The sequence below is a fragment of the Paracoccidioides lutzii genome (genome assembly GCF_000150705.2).
Source record: "Paracoccidioides lutzii Pb01 unplaced genomic scaffold supercont2.6, whole genome shotgun sequence".
In the NCBI taxonomy this organism is placed as follows: domain Eukaryota; kingdom Fungi; phylum Ascomycota; class Eurotiomycetes; order Onygenales; family Ajellomycetaceae; genus Paracoccidioides; species Paracoccidioides lutzii.
The window spans coordinates 304,247-323,756 of record NW_015440952.1 but is presented as its reverse complement, the minus strand read 5'-3'; the positions used below and the strand labels follow the sequence as shown (position 1 = coordinate 323,756).

General features: G+C 45.6%; 7 protein-coding genes across 7 annotated transcripts; 3 read left to right on the top strand and 4 right to left on the bottom strand.

Moving 5' to 3' along the window:
- Positions 1-565: 565 nt before the first annotated feature.
- On the bottom strand, positions 566-4,317 carry PAAG_02685 (hypothetical protein; the record flags this gene model as incomplete). The annotated part of the gene is made up of 2 exons (XM_002795163.1): positions 566-4,029; positions 4,152-4,317. The coding sequence occupies 2 exons, from the start codon at positions 4,315-4,317 to the stop codon at positions 566-568; spliced, it is 3,630 nt and encodes a 1,209-aa protein (XP_002795209.1).
- Positions 4,318-6,531: 2,214 nt separating this feature from the next.
- On the bottom strand, positions 6,532-7,284 carry PAAG_11539 (hypothetical protein; the record flags this gene model as incomplete). The annotated part of the gene is made up of 1 exon (XM_015847173.1): positions 6,532-7,284. The coding sequence occupies one exon, from the start codon at positions 7,282-7,284 to the stop codon at positions 6,532-6,534; it is 753 nt and encodes a 250-aa protein (XP_015703197.1).
- A 2-nt stretch (positions 7,285-7,286) lies between these two features.
- Positions 7,287-8,525, bottom strand: PAAG_11538 (hypothetical protein; the record flags this gene model as incomplete). The annotated part of the gene is made up of 4 exons (XM_015847172.1): positions 7,287-7,403; positions 7,494-7,703; positions 7,828-8,317; positions 8,368-8,525. The coding sequence occupies 4 exons, from the start codon at positions 8,523-8,525 to the stop codon at positions 7,287-7,289; spliced, it is 975 nt and encodes a 324-aa protein (XP_015703196.1).
- A 4,338-nt stretch (positions 8,526-12,863) lies between these two features.
- PAAG_02682 (fructose-1,6-bisphosphatase) lies at positions 12,864-14,073 on the top strand (the record flags this gene model as incomplete). The annotated part of the gene is made up of 2 exons (XM_002795160.1): positions 12,864-12,991; positions 13,137-14,073. The coding sequence occupies 2 exons, from the start codon at positions 12,864-12,866 to the stop codon at positions 14,071-14,073; spliced, it is 1,065 nt and encodes a 354-aa protein (XP_002795206.1).
- An 889-nt stretch (positions 14,074-14,962) lies between these two features.
- PAAG_11537 (hypothetical protein) lies at positions 14,963-15,573 on the top strand (the record flags this gene model as incomplete). The annotated part of the gene is made up of 3 exons (XM_015847171.1): positions 14,963-15,120; positions 15,256-15,324; positions 15,429-15,573. The coding sequence occupies 3 exons, from the start codon at positions 14,963-14,965 to the stop codon at positions 15,571-15,573; spliced, it is 372 nt and encodes a 123-aa protein (XP_015703195.1).
- A 638-nt stretch (positions 15,574-16,211) lies between these two features.
- Positions 16,212-17,436, top strand: PAAG_02681 (hypothetical protein; the record flags this gene model as incomplete). The annotated part of the gene is made up of 2 exons (XM_015844719.1): positions 16,212-16,484; positions 16,546-17,436. The coding sequence occupies 2 exons, from the start codon at positions 16,212-16,214 to the stop codon at positions 17,434-17,436; spliced, it is 1,164 nt and encodes a 387-aa protein (XP_015701797.1).
- A 494-nt stretch (positions 17,437-17,930) lies between these two features.
- On the bottom strand, positions 17,931-18,961 carry PAAG_02680 (2-deoxy-D-gluconate 3-dehydrogenase; the record flags this gene model as incomplete). Its single annotated transcript, XM_002795158.1, has 4 exons — positions 17,931-17,957; positions 18,033-18,204; positions 18,323-18,771; positions 18,839-18,961. 4 exons carry the CDS (start codon positions 18,959-18,961, stop codon positions 17,931-17,933), a joined length of 771 nt encoding a protein of 256 aa, XP_002795204.1.
- Positions 18,962-19,510: the final 549 nt, after the last annotated feature.

Genomic DNA, 19,510 nt, shown 5'->3' with positions numbered 1-19,510 from the left:
TCAATATCTTCTTTTTAGCTGTAGTATGTAGACTCTAAAACTTCTTTTTATCAATATAATTGATGTTAAATTTTATGTTTGATTCAATTTGTTAATCATATACTCTCTTTAGTAAAAACAAACTTACATCAAGTAGCTATAATAGATAAAAGAATAAAATCACATATATTAACCTATGGTAACTTAAGTTAGTTAACTAACTAGCTAACTAGTTAACTACCTAGTTAACTACCTAGCTATGGTTGGTGATTATATTATCATCAGTCTTGTGAAGATGTAATAACTAGAATAAACTGACTATCCAAAGTTGTTTCAAAAGGCACACAGGCTGTTACAAGAAAGTCATGTGATAGGCGACTGTCTGTACAAGAGTCGACCAGAAAGAAAGATTAGGACGTAAATTGGGTATCTTTGAGGTTAACAAAGAGTTGCAAAGGAGACGTCACAACCTCTTTGCAGAAAAATACATGGCATAATTAAGTACTTCAAAAATAAAAATAAATGAAATAAAATAAAATAGATAGTAAATACAAATAAAAATGAAGAAAAATTTATTAACCCCATTTTAGGATTCTTCGAACATCGTATCATCCCACCCGCCTTGGGCCAGAAGATCTTGCTGCACACGCGTTTTAACGCACCCAAGCTGCTTGCCTAGAGCCTCATCCCATTGCTGTTCAACCATTACAACTTTGTCCTTCAGATCAGCAGTCAATCTCCTTTCTTCCTCCTCACTCGATTCTTTCATTTCGCCCTGGATGCACTCTCCTGGCTCACCAGATATTATGCGCTGCACCTCCATAACGTTACAATTTGCCTTCATGAGACTAGTTTTAACTTCATGGAGTAGGCAAAGCAGATTGGTTTGAGATTCGATGAACTGGTAAGTGGACTTTTCGGCGTGAGAGAGAAGGGAGTAGAGGTACTGCAGGGGGAACTGGTAGTAGCTACGGTTTTCGGTATACTCCTTCGCAGGGATCTGGACAGTAAACGATCGAAGGTCCTCGGGAATTTTCTGGAGGACAGTGACGAGAGAGGGTGCAATATCCCAAAAGGCTGAAAGCTGAGTCTCCACACCCCTACCGACGTTTTCCTCGATGACTTCCATGAAACTTTCGAAACGCCGCAGCGTTTCCGTGGCGAACGTCAGCTTCCGGTTTCGTTCGTCTTGTAGGAAGAACGAGTCTGTTTCGAGAAGCTTCTCTTGGTTCTTAGCCTGCTTGTATGGCAAAGTAACGATGGCTCGATAGCGCTCATTACGTTCGCTTTCAAGCGCGTACACCTCTCGATGCAGCTGCTCAAGAGCTTCAAAAAGCCATTTAAGTTGTGTCAGCTTTTCCAGCAACTCTGGTCGTTCATCCCCTTCCTCCTGTGTTTGATTGTGAGTTCCATCCTGCGTTGAATCAACCAACTTGCTTCGGAGGTTGTCAATACAGGTGGACGCAATCTCGATACGGTCCTTGAGGATAATCTGTAACGGTTGGAACACCACCTCTTGAAAAGAATCGAATTCTGCCTGAACCAACTCCTTTTCCCGCTTCTGTTCTTCGACAAGATGGACTGCCTCCGCCTCAGCAGCTTCTGCATAAGATAATGTCCCTTGTTCGATGCGGTTATTCATATTTGATCTAAATGCTCGTCGAGATTCCTTCATTTTCATTTGATGTTCATGCTGAAGTTTTTCAAGCTTCACTTTGTGGCTTTCCTTTGTTTCTTGGACTTCCGTAAGATCGCTTACGGTTCTCACAGTACTACGAAAGTATAAGAGATCCGGGTGACTGTTATTAACTGCAGGATAGTGCCTGGGGTATGGTGGCGGAAGTGTAACGAATCTTGAGATATCAAGAGTCGGGATCTGACAATCAAGAGAATGTGAACCCATTGGTGCGGGAGGGACAGAAGGCTGCCTTTCCCCCCAGCCGACTTTTTCCGGAGGATATTCATCTGGTCCATACGTAGCAGAAAAGCTGAAAGCCGGAGGATTGGTTGGCGATAGATTCCCGTCAATTACTCCTGCTGAAAAGTGCTCCAACTGCATCGCTTCACGCACTTCTCGAGGGACGCCCATGTACTTCGTTTCCTGTTTGGATCGTCGGATCTTTTTTCCAGAACCACCACTGTCAGACCCAGTCTGCGACTCCCACCAGCGACTGGGAGCTCTCCCTCTGGAACTCATTTCATCATTGTTTATGCTTATGCTACCAATTGGAGATAGTGACGGCTTGTAGTTATTCCACCAGCCAGATTCCGCCCGTGATTGTCGAACGTCAGACGAAAGGAGAATCGACGGAGCTACTCGAGTACTTATGCGAGTTGGTGGAGGGACATCTGTTGGGGCACTATTGTGCTGTGTGGAATCCGGTCGGAAAATCCTGTCACAAACCTTTTGTAGATCAAATAAGCCGGTCTTGCAGGTAAGAGCGTAGCGTTGTTGCCGTATACTGAACTCAGATACGATGAAATCGGCAAATAATTCTAAAGCCTCGACTTCAGTGGACGCGGAAGCTTCCCTTTCTATGAAATCGCGATGTCGCAGAACAGCATCGCGGACAAATTCATCATTTGCGTATTCTACCACTCTGTTAGACTGGAGAAGGCCTGGGGACAATTTGCTTGAAATCGATGGCATGTGCTGTTGCGTGCCGTTAGTTGGTGAATCCGGTAGATGTGAGGCAGACCTCTCCTGCTCAGTAGACCTGGATATTGACGTAGAGCTACGCTCCCGAATGGCCTGGAGCGGCGGTGTTGGCAACGCTCTTGGCGGCAGCATCTGGGTCGTAGATCCAGGAAAAGATGGTGACTGCAGGTCATTGCCAGGAGAAAATGGAGGCGTTTGGGCATAACTGCTTGACTGACCAAAATTATCAAGAGATGGCGTTTGTGGTTGTTTGGGGGTGAATTGAGCAGAATCAGTTGATGGTAACAAGACAAACGGAGATTTAGAGATGGAACTAGTCAACTGGCCATCTGACTGCGCGGTTCGTGGGGTTCGAGGAGTATGTTTCGTTACGGTGCGGCGACGCATAAGCCCTGGACCACCTGGATTCCCAAGGACAAGGTCGCTAGGCCAGGAAGGGTCCGATGATTCATCCTTATTACTGGAATCAGAATTTGTTGTCCCAGAAGCTTGCTCTTTCCTGCTCTCAATTCTGCGCTCTCTAATACCCTTGGCGCTTATGCCTCTGGTAGATGGGGGGTCGTCTCTTCGGGGTATAACTGGAGCTGGGCCTTGGCGATGCCGAGTTAAGTGAGCCAATTCGTCAGAAGGCGCGTAATTATTTGCGTTTTGTAGTAGAGAACCCACACGCTCTCTTGAATTTTCTGAGCGTCTGTTCGCGACGAAGGCTTGATCGACCCATCCGGCAGGTGTGGGTGGGACTTCACCAAGACTGGTCCCCAATACCGGCGGCGATCTATGCCGACTTGACCGGTTTGATCCTTCTTGGGAAGGGCCTCGAGACGACTCTCTCGATTGGTGAGAACCACCACCGGGTGGTGGCCCAGGAGGGGGAGGTGGGAGCGGCATCCCCGGCTCCCAGCGAGCAGCTTGGTGAGGAAGCCAAGCATATGATGCATTTGCATTCCTACTCGGTCCTATATCACCCGTAGAAGCAGCTCTCTTCGATGATGGAGGTCGAATCGTATTGTCAAGAGGCTGTCTTGACGTGGGGAATCCCATACCGGCAACATTTGTGTTTGCATTGAATTGCAGTACACCTGGTCCACTTTGTACAGCGGATTGTGAATGGTGGCCACTCATATTCGGAGCTTGGACAGATTGCGGCTGAGCATCACCAACAACAACATCACCATTTTGAATCATCGACGCGGGTCGTGGCCGGGATGCAGGGTAGCGATATCCGGAACCCGACTCCAGAGTTATTCCGGAGATTGGGGAGTTGTATTGAGCCGCAGCCGCCAACGGCGAAGCGTTCACACCCAAGGCTAAATTAGGCGATTGGTCGGCGTGTGTCTCCGCAGGTTTTGGATGTCTCGGAGAGTAAGGTGGAGGAGGAATGGATGCGGCATCTGTATTGTGATATTATCAGTCTCCTGCATTTTTTAACTACAATGCGCTTCTAAATACTAATCCTTCACGCGTAACAAAAGAGCGGTATGAAGGCTGTCATCGAAGGGTAAGGAAGCATCACCGTTTGAAGGAACAAACGCGCTCATCCCAACACTGGGAGACACATTTCCTCTAATGGGTCCCCATTCCTGGGGATTGTAAGGTGCGTTGAAGGACACATGTCTTGATGACATCGGCGAAGTGATCGCGCTCAGCTCCCCCGACGAGGTAGTGAACGACGACCGCATCGGGGAAAACGGGCTAGAAAAAGAATTCATCGAGCTCGGAGTTGGCGCGTAACTAGGGCTGGGAGGCAGTCCAGCGCCCTGAAATTGAACCCCGCTCAAGGATGTCGTGAGAGAGGGAGGCTGTGCAACATTATCTCGACGAGGAGGGAAGACCTGCGCGCCGGAAAGGGGCGGAGCGGGAGGGGGAACAATCAAGCGTGGAGGATTCCGATGTGGTTCTGAACCACGCGTCCTGGAGTCCGACCAGCTGATAGGAGAAATTCCAGAATCAGTCTACACCCTCATAGTGGCAGGAGAGAGGAAGAGGGAGAGAACCACATAGACAACGGATTCTAAAAGAGTAAAAAGAATAAGGGGAAATTCACCTATTCATATCGTGATGGAAGAAGTAGCCCCGGCCAGGGTCAGCAGCCACCCCAAAGCGTGGGCTTCACACCAGGAATAGAACAACAATAGCAATTTTCATTAACCAAAGCGTCCAGCACAAAACTAGAAAGTTTCAAATATGGGAATAAGAGTGTCTCCAGCCGTATCTACATCATTCATTGGTGCTCAGGATAGATAATGACGTGAAAACCATTCAGGCACACGGAATCAATAACTTCCTAGAGGCGGGCTCAACGACCATCAATAACTTCCACTAGGCGAGTTATTTTTATTCTCTGCAGCCAAATCCACGCTTGGGGCATCAGAGAGAAACGGAAGCCTCTGAGTGGCCAGTTTGAGAGCCTTAGAATCTGAATTTAGAAGTTCAAGACCGTTGGGCCGCCTGGAGCAGAGTTGGGATCGTCCGCCCGTTCGCCAGTCGTTGTTAAATCCAGTCTCCAGGTGCCTGCTCCCGGACTATGGCGATTTTAGTGAGGTCTGAGAAGAGAAGTCTGCTTCCGTCAATGATCGGCTCGCCTAAAACTCTCTAGTGTGACGACAAGCCTTGAGAAATGGCTGGACTCGCACAGTCGCACTTGGGTAATGCCAGGATGGCTCCCTTCATGCTTCTGCTGCTGGTTGATTGCGTAGCCTCCATCTCAGGAAAGTTGGAAATGCCAAATTGGCTCGATACTGATCCCTGTCAAGCCTGTCCGACGCCAACGTGCTCTGTTCACCAGGCCCCAACAGCCGGTAAATCTCGCCTAGCGTGATCTGGCTAGACAGGCATGCAGCACGAGAACTGGGCGGTTAATCGAAAAGCTGATTTGCCAGCTCTGATTGCTGCGTGGACCATCTGCTATGGTTGGTCAGCCGCAGTTCTGAAATGCAAGAAGAGCACCGTAGTCACTGGCATGTCTTTAAATAGAAGCATGTTAGCATTTATCTACCTTCCATCTTCACCATACCATGAAAACTAGACAACGGTGGGCTCCATAACAACATCTCAATGCTGACTTTTCATTTAATAACTATTGTTCCTGTTCAACGGGTGAGGTTGTACAGTGGGTCTGGTCTGTCTTGACTCTGAAGTTATACAGTATGTATGCCCGGGCGAGAGCAGGTGGAGGCTCCGTAAGCTAGTATTGGGTTGTATTATTGCACCCCTAGCACATGCTCACCCAGGCTCATGCCGGCGTTCTGGTGTGTAATTTTAAAACTCCGTATATTTTGGTAGGGTCACTGGTCACTGTGGTCAGGTCATGTATCGAAGGCCAAGACGTGGTTGTGTCTGCATAGCGGTGCTCCACAAACAGAAATATACTTGTTCTGCAGTGTCAGCTCCAATATAAAACAAGTAACTTCCCACAGGAGATAGAAGAGGCGATATGAGAGTTGGCAAAGATGAGAAGTTGAAAAGTTCATAAACCTGAATTCTGCCATGTAAACCAACTACATGATTCTAGCCGATCAACAATATATTCAAAATGACTACGAAGTAGTCTGACCAAAAAAGCTTCCGCAAGAGCAGGATGCATGATGTGATCTGGCCTGCATCGCCTTGAGCTTATTATCAAAGTGTTCTAATCGATTTTATGGGCATCAAAGGCCAGTCTTCCTGTTCTACAAGTATGCATTAAATGCCTAGGAAGAAAGAAATGTCATAAATTAAAAGTTGAAGACTTTGCTTTGACCTACCCGGTTTTGTCTCTTGTTTGATCGTTTTTCACTGATTTAGTATGGATATCCACGTCACGATGAAGTTGTGCAATATCCCACGCTAATGCCAGTCTTTCTTGATTGGAAGTGATACTCGCGCACAGGCGTGCATGAAACCATCTATTCAACCTACAGACCTGAAATTCCCAGCACAAACAGATTTAAGAAGGTTCTTCGGGAACTGACGTCTGGTGGCTGGGTAGTACGATTCCTGCTTCTGAAGAGAAATGCGCAACATATTCTATCAACAACTTGTACAACCGCAGCCTCTCCACACCGGATACCCAGACATTCCACGCGAAACTCCACTGTCTCACGAGGAAAGAGTGTGACATAGTTATCCGACCAGAATATGGGGGCTATCTCTTTCCCATCTTCTGAATCCAGAGCACTTAACCGCACGAAAATGTCAGGGATATCAGATTCGTTTTGGAGGGTAATGAGAGCATCTCTATCACCAACATCTACACCTCTTTCCAGGAATTGAATCGACTGCTTCACTGACGCTGGGTTAACCTGATTCAGAACTGTGAAATCAGAATACCTGGTGACTGGTGTATGATACCATATAGAGTTATCCCACTCAAGAACGTCCAACTTCCGTGGAATCCAATACACATTGCGACTGATGAGGGTTTGATCTCTTTCCCGCCTCTTAATTCCAGCTTGAAGAGCATCACATCCTGTACCACATCGAGGGCAAGAATCCTGACCACGATTTTTCTTGATGAATGGGGTTGTGAATGGGTTATTGTGCTTCTCCTTGGCGAGGGAATTGCCTCTGATACCAACCGCATCAATGGCTATAGATCGTTTGTCGCTTATTTGCCAAGGAATGGTTGATGATATGCGCTTCGTTTTCCACATAATCGAATGCGACATGTTCAGTCCTCGTGCCCATTTCGGTTCCAAATGATGATCCCATGGGGTTTAAGTGGTAGTCGAATAGACTCCAGTGCATAGTTGGCCAAGCTCCATTTAACATCCAGTATATGCATATGCTTTTTTTTTAATGCGAAAGAAATGTCAGTTCGTGCAATTTTCGCTTGGAAAGATTTGAGAGAAATGTAACTGGAATTATCAGGACTTACCAGTCCAGTGGCCGGACGAGTAGCGCTTTTGCGCACTGCATAGCTTTCAAATTGGGCAAGCGTCGCTTCATAATCCACGGTTTGCACCTTAGTCAAGTAGTCTTCCAAACTCGTGGGTTTTCCCATAACAAGCGCACAGCGCCTCGTAAATCTTTCGATCATCAAAACTTCCCAGCGTCCTGGATAGGTGATACAGGGTTTGGTCTGGTCCTGTCCACAACTCTTCAATTTCCCTCTCAGTGAGGAATTTCTTCAAACTAGCAAGTTCAGGCTAGCCAACACCAGGGCCAAGCTCAGATCCACACCCGAACGCAGCACCAAGCTGGTATCATACCAATAATTTGGGGGTTCCCAGTCGTAGGGTCCCTCCATTTTCATGCCAGACGACCCGACAAGTTCGTGAAAGCCTCTCTGAGCTGCGAAAGAAATAATAGGGGCATTCCAATGCATACGCTCGGGTGATTCGAGAGCTACCATCTCCCTTAATAACTCCTTCGGGCATACCCCTCATGGACTCCGCAACATTGTTCCGCATATCCGTTTTGACCGTAACCTTAACTTCCCGCACTCCGGGCTCAGCGAAATCAGTCACGATGCGCGGAGGAGACGATATTGAAACCAGACCAGTTTGGGAGAGTTCAACATCCCACCAAACACCAGTGCTATTGTCGGGGGGATACGGGTTCCAGTCGATCAAAACCAATTGCAAGATCACGGTCGTAGCAGGTTGGATAAGTTTTAATGAGAAGACAGTCGGGCCCTGCACGTACGTGCTCTGTGACCTCATCATATCTTCGACCACCGTAAGATCCCACTTGAGTGTTCTTCGAGGCAACCAATGCGCCGTTTAAATAAATAGATATCAGCCCTCAACGTGATGCCATGTGTCTGGAGGAAGAAATGGCTATTCCTGCGTGGATCCAGGTCATAGTCTTCCCGGTACAACCACGGCACATGAAACTTCGCCTTGACAGCAATTGCTGTACGACTGAGATTGTCCGAGGAAAACAACTCTATTTCGTCAGACGCCATTCTTTATCAAACCTGCCATCACAGCGCCCCGTGAACCGATTCGACACCAAGATGAAACATCCACCCCGCTCATGGAGAGGGAGCTGAGTTTGAGAGCAACACATTTTGTTGATTGAATATGCCAGCCTGGAATCGCCTTGCGACTTCCAGACGAGGAGACAAGAGGGGAGCACGTTGCGATTGTTATGATGTGAAGCAAAAGTAGTACTACGAGCAGTCTGGAAAGTTTAAGAAAGTGTCTCATGGCGTTGGAACTTTACCCTAACACGGCAGTGGAGAAAGCCTGGAGAGCCTTGTTATCAAACAGTTTCCAGATCCATGTCTTGCATATTTGCTTCAGCCATCACTATCTAGCATGACTGAGGGTAATGAAGGGAACGCGGTTTGACAATGGCCATAGGGTGAGGAATCCCAACCGTCCATTCATCAGCGGTGTAACCTGCATATTTGAACCAAACTTGGAATGTACGTGTAACTGACGCAAGACTCAAACGAACGGAAAATGACTTTTCGAGCGTTAACTTCTAAAGGTCTATTTATCTTTGAAAAAATCCAAATAGGTAACAACCATATATATATATATATACTGATCCTCAAATACTGGTAAGTGACGAGAATGCAAGCGACTCCATATAAGGCTTCTGCAATCTTCATATCTTCGTACGGGCTCCGAATATCGTGGACAACTGCCTTTTGACAAGTGCGCACTCGCAAGGTCATTCCAATATAGGATAAGAACAATCACGGAGTCAGGCAACCTTGAGTTATTCTTATTTTGGTCTTCAGTGACTGCTGGTTCGCCGCATTGTAGCAGGGAACGACAAAAGAGTAGTGCAAGAATTGAGCGTTTAAGGCCAGGGATGTAGTTGAACTTGCAACAGGACATCCCACGTACTTTGTATATCAAGATAAAATTATTGGGTATACACTCGAAAAACAGAGTAATATTCAGATGTTGGCAATAATTCTACATAGAAGTTGTATGCGAACATGCAACTGTCTACGTTTACTTGTTGCCATGTGCGAACAAAAGGCTGCAAGATAATAGACAAACGTCAAATGATGTCTAATATATAGCATTCGAAAGACATTAACCATCCAGCCATCATTCGAGCACGTTAAAAAGGCTCATAACATCAGAGCGCTATCACCAAACAATGGTGACAACGACATAATTACCAAAAGATTATAGGACGGTTCGTCGCATCTTGGGTTACTGAGTAAAACCATTAGCCTCTTAGCCAAAAAGGAGGAATGCCGAGGAAGCAATCTTAAAGAGCAAGGAATGGAGGTGTCAGATATAATGCCCTGTCAAAGGCGGTGGTCATCAATGTATAGAGTATGTTGACCGTCGTGATAAAAATAATACGTAAATCATCATGTAAGGGGTAGGATAAAGGCAAAGACGGGAAGGAATACACACCTCTGTTGTAAGAGCTTGCTTCCAAGAACTCAATTAAGCCTGGATATATCTAGGCGGACAAGTCAGTCCCCACGCATGAATTTTCGACAGAACAGTTGACAACGTTTAACAGTTGGTCAGGCAAATGACGGAATCGTCTTCGTCGACAAAGTCGGCTTGGACATATGCTTGTCTTTTCTAATGTCATATCATCATGGAGATGCAGGAATAGCTTATGGTAAGTCGGACGTACGGTTAGTGGCATCTACTTGCTGAAGGGCCAGACAGAAGAATTCATGGCCAACCAATCTCGCATTAAACCTGCGTTGGTAAAGTCAGTTAAAACCTCATTAAATGCGCATATTTGGAGCAAAAAGGAGCTAAAATATTTTCAGAAAAGCATGAATGGTATTAATATAAAAAAAGGGTGTCTGCATCGAAAACTCGGATAAGACTCGTCATCTAGGAGTTCATCATGTGATAAATGGGTAATAATAAATAAATGTTTACGTACACACCCTTGATCATACTCGACGATGGACAGCAACTAGGGCTGTAATGTATTCTGCTATGCCGGAGGATATTAGAATTTTATCTCGCCATCGGAATTGATATTGTAGGTGGGGTTAAAATGAAAATTCAGTGGGCGAGGTTTTCTAGGCCTGCCACAATATGGCATATCCAATCATAAACCGGGTTGCTGTATCAATGCCCGTCGGAGCCCAGTGCCATTCATCCTGCAAAGGTATAGTTGGAGTGTGACAAAAATAAAAAGGGAGAGAAATGGTGAGCAGGCTCTTACGGGACAGAGCTGGCAGCTTCCACCATACAGATGGAAGTTAGCATCATCCGGATCAGCGAAATGCCATTATCATCTGTTCAATTGGGCAGGTTAGCGGATGCAACAAGCCAGATGAATTGATATTGATGAAAGCAGCACAGGGCACAAATTAGGAATCAGAAATAGCCATGTAATATCGTCAACGACCCGAAGGTTTTCAGCCGGTAATTTCCAGCGTATATTATACGAAAATGATCATCATAAGAAGAAACTGGGACGCAGGTAGAGGGGGAAACATACCTTAGTGATCCTGGTATGAAAACACAGTGGAACTGCAGAGTCGGGGGAGTCCTATGATTCTGTTAAGATGGTCAACAAGGTGCTCATTCAAGCTACTAACAGAGCTGAGTCTCAGCATCGGAACGAATTAAGTCAATATCAGTCTGACGTGCAAAATAGTTTCACACCCCCAGTAGAGGTCAAAGACTCTAGTTTTTGCGGTTATGCGAATCATCACCAAGGCAAAGGAAACGGTTGAGAGTAATGATGCGGATGAAGAACATACCAGATAAGCATAATGACTACTGCAACGCTTGCGGTAGTTGGCAAAGAAGGAAAAGGCATAACATTATCGCCAGATACTCTTCCAGACTCAATTGTCGGCGCCAACTGCTCGGGTTACTGTTTTGTTCCTGTTTTGCTTTGTTCATTGTGGGAGTTGGGGAGGTAAAAGAAATATTATCACCTTTTTTCAATGTTGCGCTTACCGAGGCACCTTTCCTAATGCGGCTAAAAGTTTGCATTGTTTGCATGTCATGGTCATGTGACCAAACATCATCGCTGCTTAGGTAATATTCAATTATGAGGCTGACTTTTTGTTCCAAAAGCTATTTTAGATCGTTGAACGGGGGATATCTGGATTAGCATGCTGGGGTAGAAGTGCACTTCTGTATAAGGATCCCAAAGAGGGTTATGACTTTTTGTGTGCGTGAAATATCCAGACTCATTGTGCCCTGCTTGCATCCACATTTTCGAGCTTCTTGTCTTAGGGTTGGCCACCGTGAGCTCATGTGATGGAGGGGTCCAAGGTTACAGGGCTATACGGATGAGGGGCAGGTTTAGAGTCATGTTCTGGAAAATGGCAATTTCTGGTTCCGATGTATTAGATCTGAGGCCGTCCGTCTCATATGTTTGGGGATCTTCTCACGGAATCAACGGCAATCCCGCAACTATGACACGAATTATAACAGAGTTACAATGGGGATATGGGATGAGTCTATGCCTTCAATCCATCTTCACTAAATGGGTCTTCACGTCCTCTCTATCAGAACTGCCCATGTTCCTGGTTGTTTTATGTTTCCCCGTGAACCGAACCAGAATCCAAGTGGTGGAGATAGCCGGAGCAAACTCGAAAATAACCCGGATAGTTTGGAGGTGCAGCGGGACGACATTCTTATTATTAACACTGACAGCAATCTCCTCGCGGCGTTTCAAGGGTATGCATTCAGGTACAGTTGAACAACTGCTTGGTTGGGGGGAGGGGGGGGGGGAGAAATATGCATGTCTAACCATGGAACTGGGGAGATCGAGAAAATAGCAAACCAATAATAATAGCCGAGTCTACGGTTGTTCACGGGCAGACATCTCCCGACACTGAGCCAGGAAATAGATGCGACCCGGTTGGTCAACCGAAGTTACCTGTGTTTTCCGCACTTTGACCTCTTGAGCTTGGTGTTGGCTTCTCCGAGGTCAGCTCTGGTCCAAGCATTGCATTTAGATTATCATTCCGTCACCCACTCCTCATCTAGTATAACTCCACAAACCTTACCCCCTCCGTGTAGTGAATAACCCTGGATTTGATTCTGTTCATCTCAGGTAATTTAAGTATCACTTGCGATTTGAACAATACACATACACCAACTTGTTTTGCCTCATTCTCTATACTCCGTGCCGGTTTTGTCAATCCTCATCCAAACCTCCATTTCCTCAACCCTCCACTTAGCCGACAAATCCCCTCCACCCCTCATATAGACATACATATCCTCCATTGGACTGTGTGACACCCTTTCCAATTTGTTTTGGCTCAATATCTCACTATTACCAAACGTTTCGCCCTTTCGAACTTTTCCCCAATTCTCCCTAATATTCCGTTATCATGTCTCATGCGAACGGTGGCAACTCTGCCCCCGTGGGTCATGAAAAGATCAACACCGACATCATCTCCCTTACAAGATTCCTTACAGAGGAGCAAACAAAACACCCAGAAGCCACTGGTGACTTTACGTGAGTTTAATTTCTATGCCTTGCAGGGCTTACATCTTTGTTCAATATCCGTGCTTGATGGCTGGCTTGTCAATGATACAGCCAGGCCCAGTTGCCGGGAATGAGCAATTTGATTTGTCTAATTGACGTGGCCTTATTTTTACAGCCTCTTATGCCATGCCCTTCAATTCTCCTTCAAATCCATCGCATACTACATCCGACGAGCCTCCTTAATCAACCTCACCGGGCTTGCGGGTTCCGCAAATACCACCGGAGATGACCAGAAGAAATTGGACGTGATCGGCAACGACCTGTTCATCGCAGCAATGCGCGGATCAGGCAAATGCCGCCTACTGGTCTCTGAAGAAGAGGAGGAAGCCATTATATTTAACGAGAGCCCATATGCCCGATACGCCGTCGTCTGCGACCCCATCGACGGCTCCTCCAACCTCGACGCTGGTGTTTCTGTCGGAACCATTTTTGGAATTTTCAAGCTTCCAGATGAGCTCCTTGGGCCCAGCAAGACAGTCACAGCCAAAGATGTCCTACATCCAGGAACAGACCTGGTCGCCTCCGGTTTCACAATGTACGGCGCCTCCGCCCAACTCGTAATCACCATGAAGGGCGGCACCGTCAACGGTTTCACCATGGAGAACTCCCTGGGCGAGTTTATACTGACACATCCCAACATGCAACTCCCCGCCAAACGTGCAATCTATAGCGTTAACGAAGGGAACTCTATGTACTGGGATCAATGGGTCAAGGAGTATTTCAACGATCTTAAATTCCCTTCCAACGGCAAGCCCTACAGCGCTCGATACATCGGTAGTATGGTTGCAGATGCGTACCGGACGCTGCTATATGGAGGCATTTTTGCATACCCGGCTGACTCGAAGAGCCCCAAGGGGAAATTGCGAATCTTGTATGAATGCGCGCCAATGGCATTGATATTCGAGAACGCTGGAGGCCAGGCGCTCAATTCCAATATGAAGAGACTTCTCGATGTTGTTCCTGAGGATATTCATGACCGTAGTGGTGTATTCTTAGGCAGTTATGACGAGATAGAGAAAGTCAAGTCTTTCCATCAGAAGTACAGCAAATAGGTTGGGTCTCTGTTCTCTTTTCTTGTTTTTCTTTTTTCTTTTTATTTCTTTTCTCAAGATTTTCAGTCTAGGATTTTCATTTATATACCGTTAACCATTATTTTCATGTATGTGTTTTCAATACTCTATATCATCATCTTGGGGAATGAAATGTCACTGATATGGTTCGATGTCTGAAAGGAGGTGTTGACTTAACGTACGTTGAAAACCCATAAAGTGACCAACTGTCCATCAAATTCGCATCGTGTATTTCTCCAAAAGGTGCGACTATACTGAAACCATTCTCTGCTGAGCTTTGAGGCCATAGCAAAGGTAAAATAAATCAATAAATAAAAAAATAAAAAATAAAAAAATAAAAAAATAAAAAAAGCAAAGAAAATATCGCTTTAAATATTGCCGGACCGCACATGTCCTATTGGAGGGGCAAGATAACCAACTAATCACGCTGCATCCCGACTTGACGCTCACGCTCCTCTCTTCAAGCAACCACCAGAACTCGTGCGTGCATAAATATATCAGCGAGATACTGCTATAACCCCAGATCTTGCTAGTTATCCAATGTAAAAAGCTTTTTGTCATACAGTCGAATCTATAGGAGAAGCTTGAGAAATGATAAGCGGAATCAAATCGAGTTAACTGCTAGAGTTGATCAACCATCTCACAAAAATCTCACGAAGTAACCCATTTCCATCGTGTTTCGACCAAGGAACAATTCGCATTCCAAGCTGAGAGAGGAGGAGAAAGAAGGAGAAGAAGTCTTCCCTTCTGACACTGTCTCAGCTCTTAACCCTTCCTTTATTCCACCCTTGCACGATAACTAAACAAAGGAGAGTAATGCGCTGATCATTGAACATCTAATCCGTGGAAAACGAACATTGTGAATGTCAAAATGCTTTGTTTCCCTATAGAACCACTTCCTGCTAGGGAAGATGGCTTGTCAAGAGGGCAATACGTGGCGCTGCGTGGCGCAATCGCATTTCAGATCGTGAACGACGCAGCTCGTCGAAGCAATGCATTTTACAGGCATGCAGTTCAGCGTGCCTTATCGTGGGCTCCAAGGCTGCAAGCAACGAAGGGACGTATAGTTATATATACGCAGAAGTCTGAGAAATAGCCCAAGCCGCCATATGACGCAAAATGCGTCAAAATATTTCGGAGCTGACAACTCGTCTTGAAGAACAGTTATGAGTTGAAGGCGAGATACTACCCTGCTCTGACTCTATTATCGCAATATCGTATCGTTTCGATTCGGTATCTTGTCCACTTTCGACTTCCCATTGTTGAATGTCCGGGGTCATGCAAGCATTTTTCAAGCAAACATGCGCTCTTCTCCATTATTTCGTGCCCTCTTTTAGCACTTCTGGAACTATTGGATCTCTGAATTTGTCTGCCAATTCCAAGGAAATTGGATATACTATTCTAATGAAATATCGCGAAGGCCAGCCGCTGGGAATCCTTGAAATATCTATCACGCCCTACACGTCAGCCGGGAAACGGTAGGCTTCCTCTTTTCTATCGTCCTAAGTCGCTAGAACTTTCACTAGATTGAAGGCAGCAGCATTACACTTCAATAGAATTACACAGCAAAGGTGGACAAATTGTTTGCGCGAAAACAAACTTGATCCCAGAGAGAACCATGTTATCGAACTTTCAGACCTTTGGCTGAAAGGCATGGAGGTGATGCTGTGGGGACAAAGGAGCTGGATTTTGTTGCTTCCAGGCCTTTGAAAATTGGCCCAGCTTCCAACTAAGAAATGTGAATTTTTGTCAAGGAATTAATCATAAAATGGTCTGATAAGGGTCTACAATGGGCTTTATTAACACAACCTTATCACTATCCCCTGACTTCCACTGCTCGCTGCTCTCGCCATTCGATCACCATGGATATATTTGTTTACATTCCTTATATCCACAGATAAATTTTTGCAAATTTTTCCAGTCTCCATCTTCCAATATTCTGTTTTCTCTTTGCTCCTATATTCTCTCTCACTGTGTTGTCTCTTGCAACAACACCTCGCTCGTCAGTCCACTATCACCGCGCCCGAAAACGCGTCTTTAACTAAGTCTCTAATCCTGTTGATAATATTACTAAACGAGTGCTAATTCCAAATTTGTGCAATTCGCGAGGTGGCCTTCAAATGGCGAATCTCAACATCAAACGTTATGACCAGCCAGGTTTTGACCCCGATACCCGTCTTATCGTCTTCGATGAGGAGCTCCATGTGAACTCGGCAATCTTGAGGTTGCACTCGCAATTCTTTCGAACGTTTCTGGACCATTACGATGCGGATAGAAATATTCAGCATGATCCTCACTCGAATTTTCGGTACGAATACGTCCTAAAAGGGGGTCATGACGGAGTGTATGGCTTGCAGCCGCTTGGGAACGTAAAATCTGGCATACGTGACACGGTAAAGTACATTTGTGGTGTTGAAGGTTAAAAAACTTGAATATGGCTAATGAAGTTATCAGGATGGAAGAGACAATGAAATCGAATACCACAGTACAGTTGCGGAACTAAGAGAGACATGGAATCTTGAACAGTTGATGAATGCTTTCTACGTTAAACCGTCAATCATCGAAGATCTGGAAGAGCTTGAGGAGTTGGTTCGAACGGCCGATTTCTACAGTGCTTTGCCAATTGTATCCAAATTTGTTGAGTCCAGCCTGCAGATTAGTGAAGAGTTGCTTTACAACATCCCCAAGTTTCCGATAGATCATGCGGTAAAGATACTATGCTTAGCACGGAAGTTGGAAGCCAGCAGTTTATTCCGGGAAACGTTTATCCATGTCATCGCTTTCTCTAATAGTGACGACGGCCACAGTTACAAAGGGATTATCGAGGAGCTAAAGCTACGGCATAATGAAGACTTGATTCCGCTGGTAACTCGATACCACGCGCTGTTGTGCAAGGAGATTGCAAATGCAAACTTCTTTCTGATGAAGTGCTGCCTGAATCAAGAACATCTGATTCTTCGCCCACATGCCACTCCTAAAGACAGGGAGCTTGCGCTTATATCAGAGGTTATTCGACATGAACTCCAGCCTGGGAATGGATATGCCAACCTAGAGCGATTTTCCGCAGGCTTTTACCAGAAACTGTGTGATGCACCGTTTGCACCAACTTCGAATCAAGCGTTAAGGTATGGCGAAAATAATGAACCAGGGACACACCATATTCAGACTCTTTCCCGCCAGCTTCAACAGAAGGTTGTGGCGCATGTCAGAAAAGGTCTCTGGCCTGTGACTAGGAACTGTCTTCAGTTCAATTACCCGCGTCATACGGCTGAATATCAGCCCGGGCGCCGTGACGCTTTTCTCTGCACACAACTGGAGGATGGTGATTTACCTTGGCGCTCTTGATTAGCTTCGTCGAACTTTGGACTTGCTTCACGCTGAATTTCAAAGCATTAAATCCAAGATATATTGGTAATTTCTCTGGCGGGTGTTCATTGAGGGATTTAATCTTCGCTACACTATACTTTACTGCGGGAATAGCAAGAATTCGGGACAGAAGCTGCCAATGGTTAAATCTACCAATAACCCTTACTTCTTGGACACATTGGTGTTATTTGATATTTGTGGTTTTTTGCTACGGCTGACATTTGGCGATTGGGAGAAAATTTCCATCAGCGTAATGCTAGATGCGTTTACAACAGTTTCACGCGGTTGAAAGGAGAACCTTTATATTCTCGCGTTTAATAATATGGTAGCATTCGTAGTACAATATTACTGCATATCCCAATCTGATGCAATAAAATGAGAACGGGCTTTCTGTAAAGTTGGATAGATGATATGGTTCCAGGCACAAGTAGACATTGGCCAAATTGCCCTGCTTAGTGAAATAGCAGTTACTATCAACGTCCATGGTAACCACCGTCTACCTAGCGTATAAATGTAAGTAAAAGACCCAGATCTGGCATTTATAAGGGGCCATCACCGTTCACGGAGAGTCATACCGTCAAAATCTCACCAGTGATATAAGCGCTAGCTCTACTGGCCAAAAACACAGTAGGACCTTTCAGGTCTTCTGGTTTCCCCCAGTGGCCGGCCGGGATTCTATCTGTGATGCTCTTGAGATACATTGGATCGCCAGTCACTGTATCCCGAATCATATCTGTTGCAATATATCTATCAAGGTTAATACACACATTAGCGTCAGGCCCTTACTCATAAACAGGTAATAATAATTGGTGATAAAATAACTCCCATCCAAACGGAAACAGTGATATGAAAAATAGTATCATACCCAGGAGCAATCGCATTTACATTAATACCCTTGGAAGCCCACTCATTACTCAAAGCCTTCGTCAACTGCCCAACACCCCCTTTACTCATTGAGTACGCGGGAATCCTCACACTGCCGAAAAACGTACACAAACTAGCCACATTAATAATCTTGCGATCACGCATGTTATGTTCAATCCAGTATTTGCCCATATCCCTGCAGAGTATAAAAGTGGCACTAAGATTGACCTGCATGATGTCTTCGTACGCCTCCAGCGGGAAGTTTTCAGCATCACAGCGGTGCTGAATCCCGGCTGCGTTGACGAGAATATCGACGTTCTTGTGCTCAGCGGTGACTATTGATATGAGGCGAGCTACGGCGGCTTTGTCGCCCAAGTTACACTGGTAGCTATAGCATTTTCTCCCTGCCTTTTCAATGGCTTCCCTTGTGTTGTTTTCAGGGGAAAAGCCCTGCGTGGAGGTTCATGACATGTCAGTTAAAAGTCATCCATTCCAAGTCGAGAAACACATTACGGACCTTGATTATGATAACATCTGCTCCCGCCTCCGCCAGAGCTATCGCCATAGCCTGGCCAATCCCCTTTGTGGCTCCTGTCACTAGAGCTGTCTTCCTCGTGAGATCGAAGAGGGAGGCCGCCATGTTTGAAGTTTCGTCGGGCAATTCCAATTAGGAGCGATTTCAAGGGCCCATTTATCATTTATCAGCTCTGACATGGTTGCACAACACGGTCCAACTTTGTCCCAGGGTTACACCGCCTGTTGCTAAAGAATATCTACATGCAGTTACACAAGCCGAGCAAGATAATAAGTCTTGAGGTTCTGTGGTTACAATTTCCAGTTGACCCATACCGAATTAAAAGGTTGGCGGCGGCGTTCGATGATGATTGCTCGATGATATACGATGTGCGTCGGGTCCCCCAGTATCGCTCGAAGTCCCACTCACGTAACGAGAGTTAGTGGATAGAAATTCAACAAGCTTAATCAAGCTCGCGTACTTTGGGTTGGAGCAATTAAAAACCGAAAATAAAAGAAAAAAAAAAAAAACCTAACAAGAAGGCTTTTAAGTTCTCCGTATCGCAATCAGCTACTCAGTGGCCTAGCTATAAAACAAGCTGTAGAGATTCGAGGATAATTGGTTATATGTCGGGTATGTTACATGGCAGAGAAAAGGGTGAGATATCTGTATAAA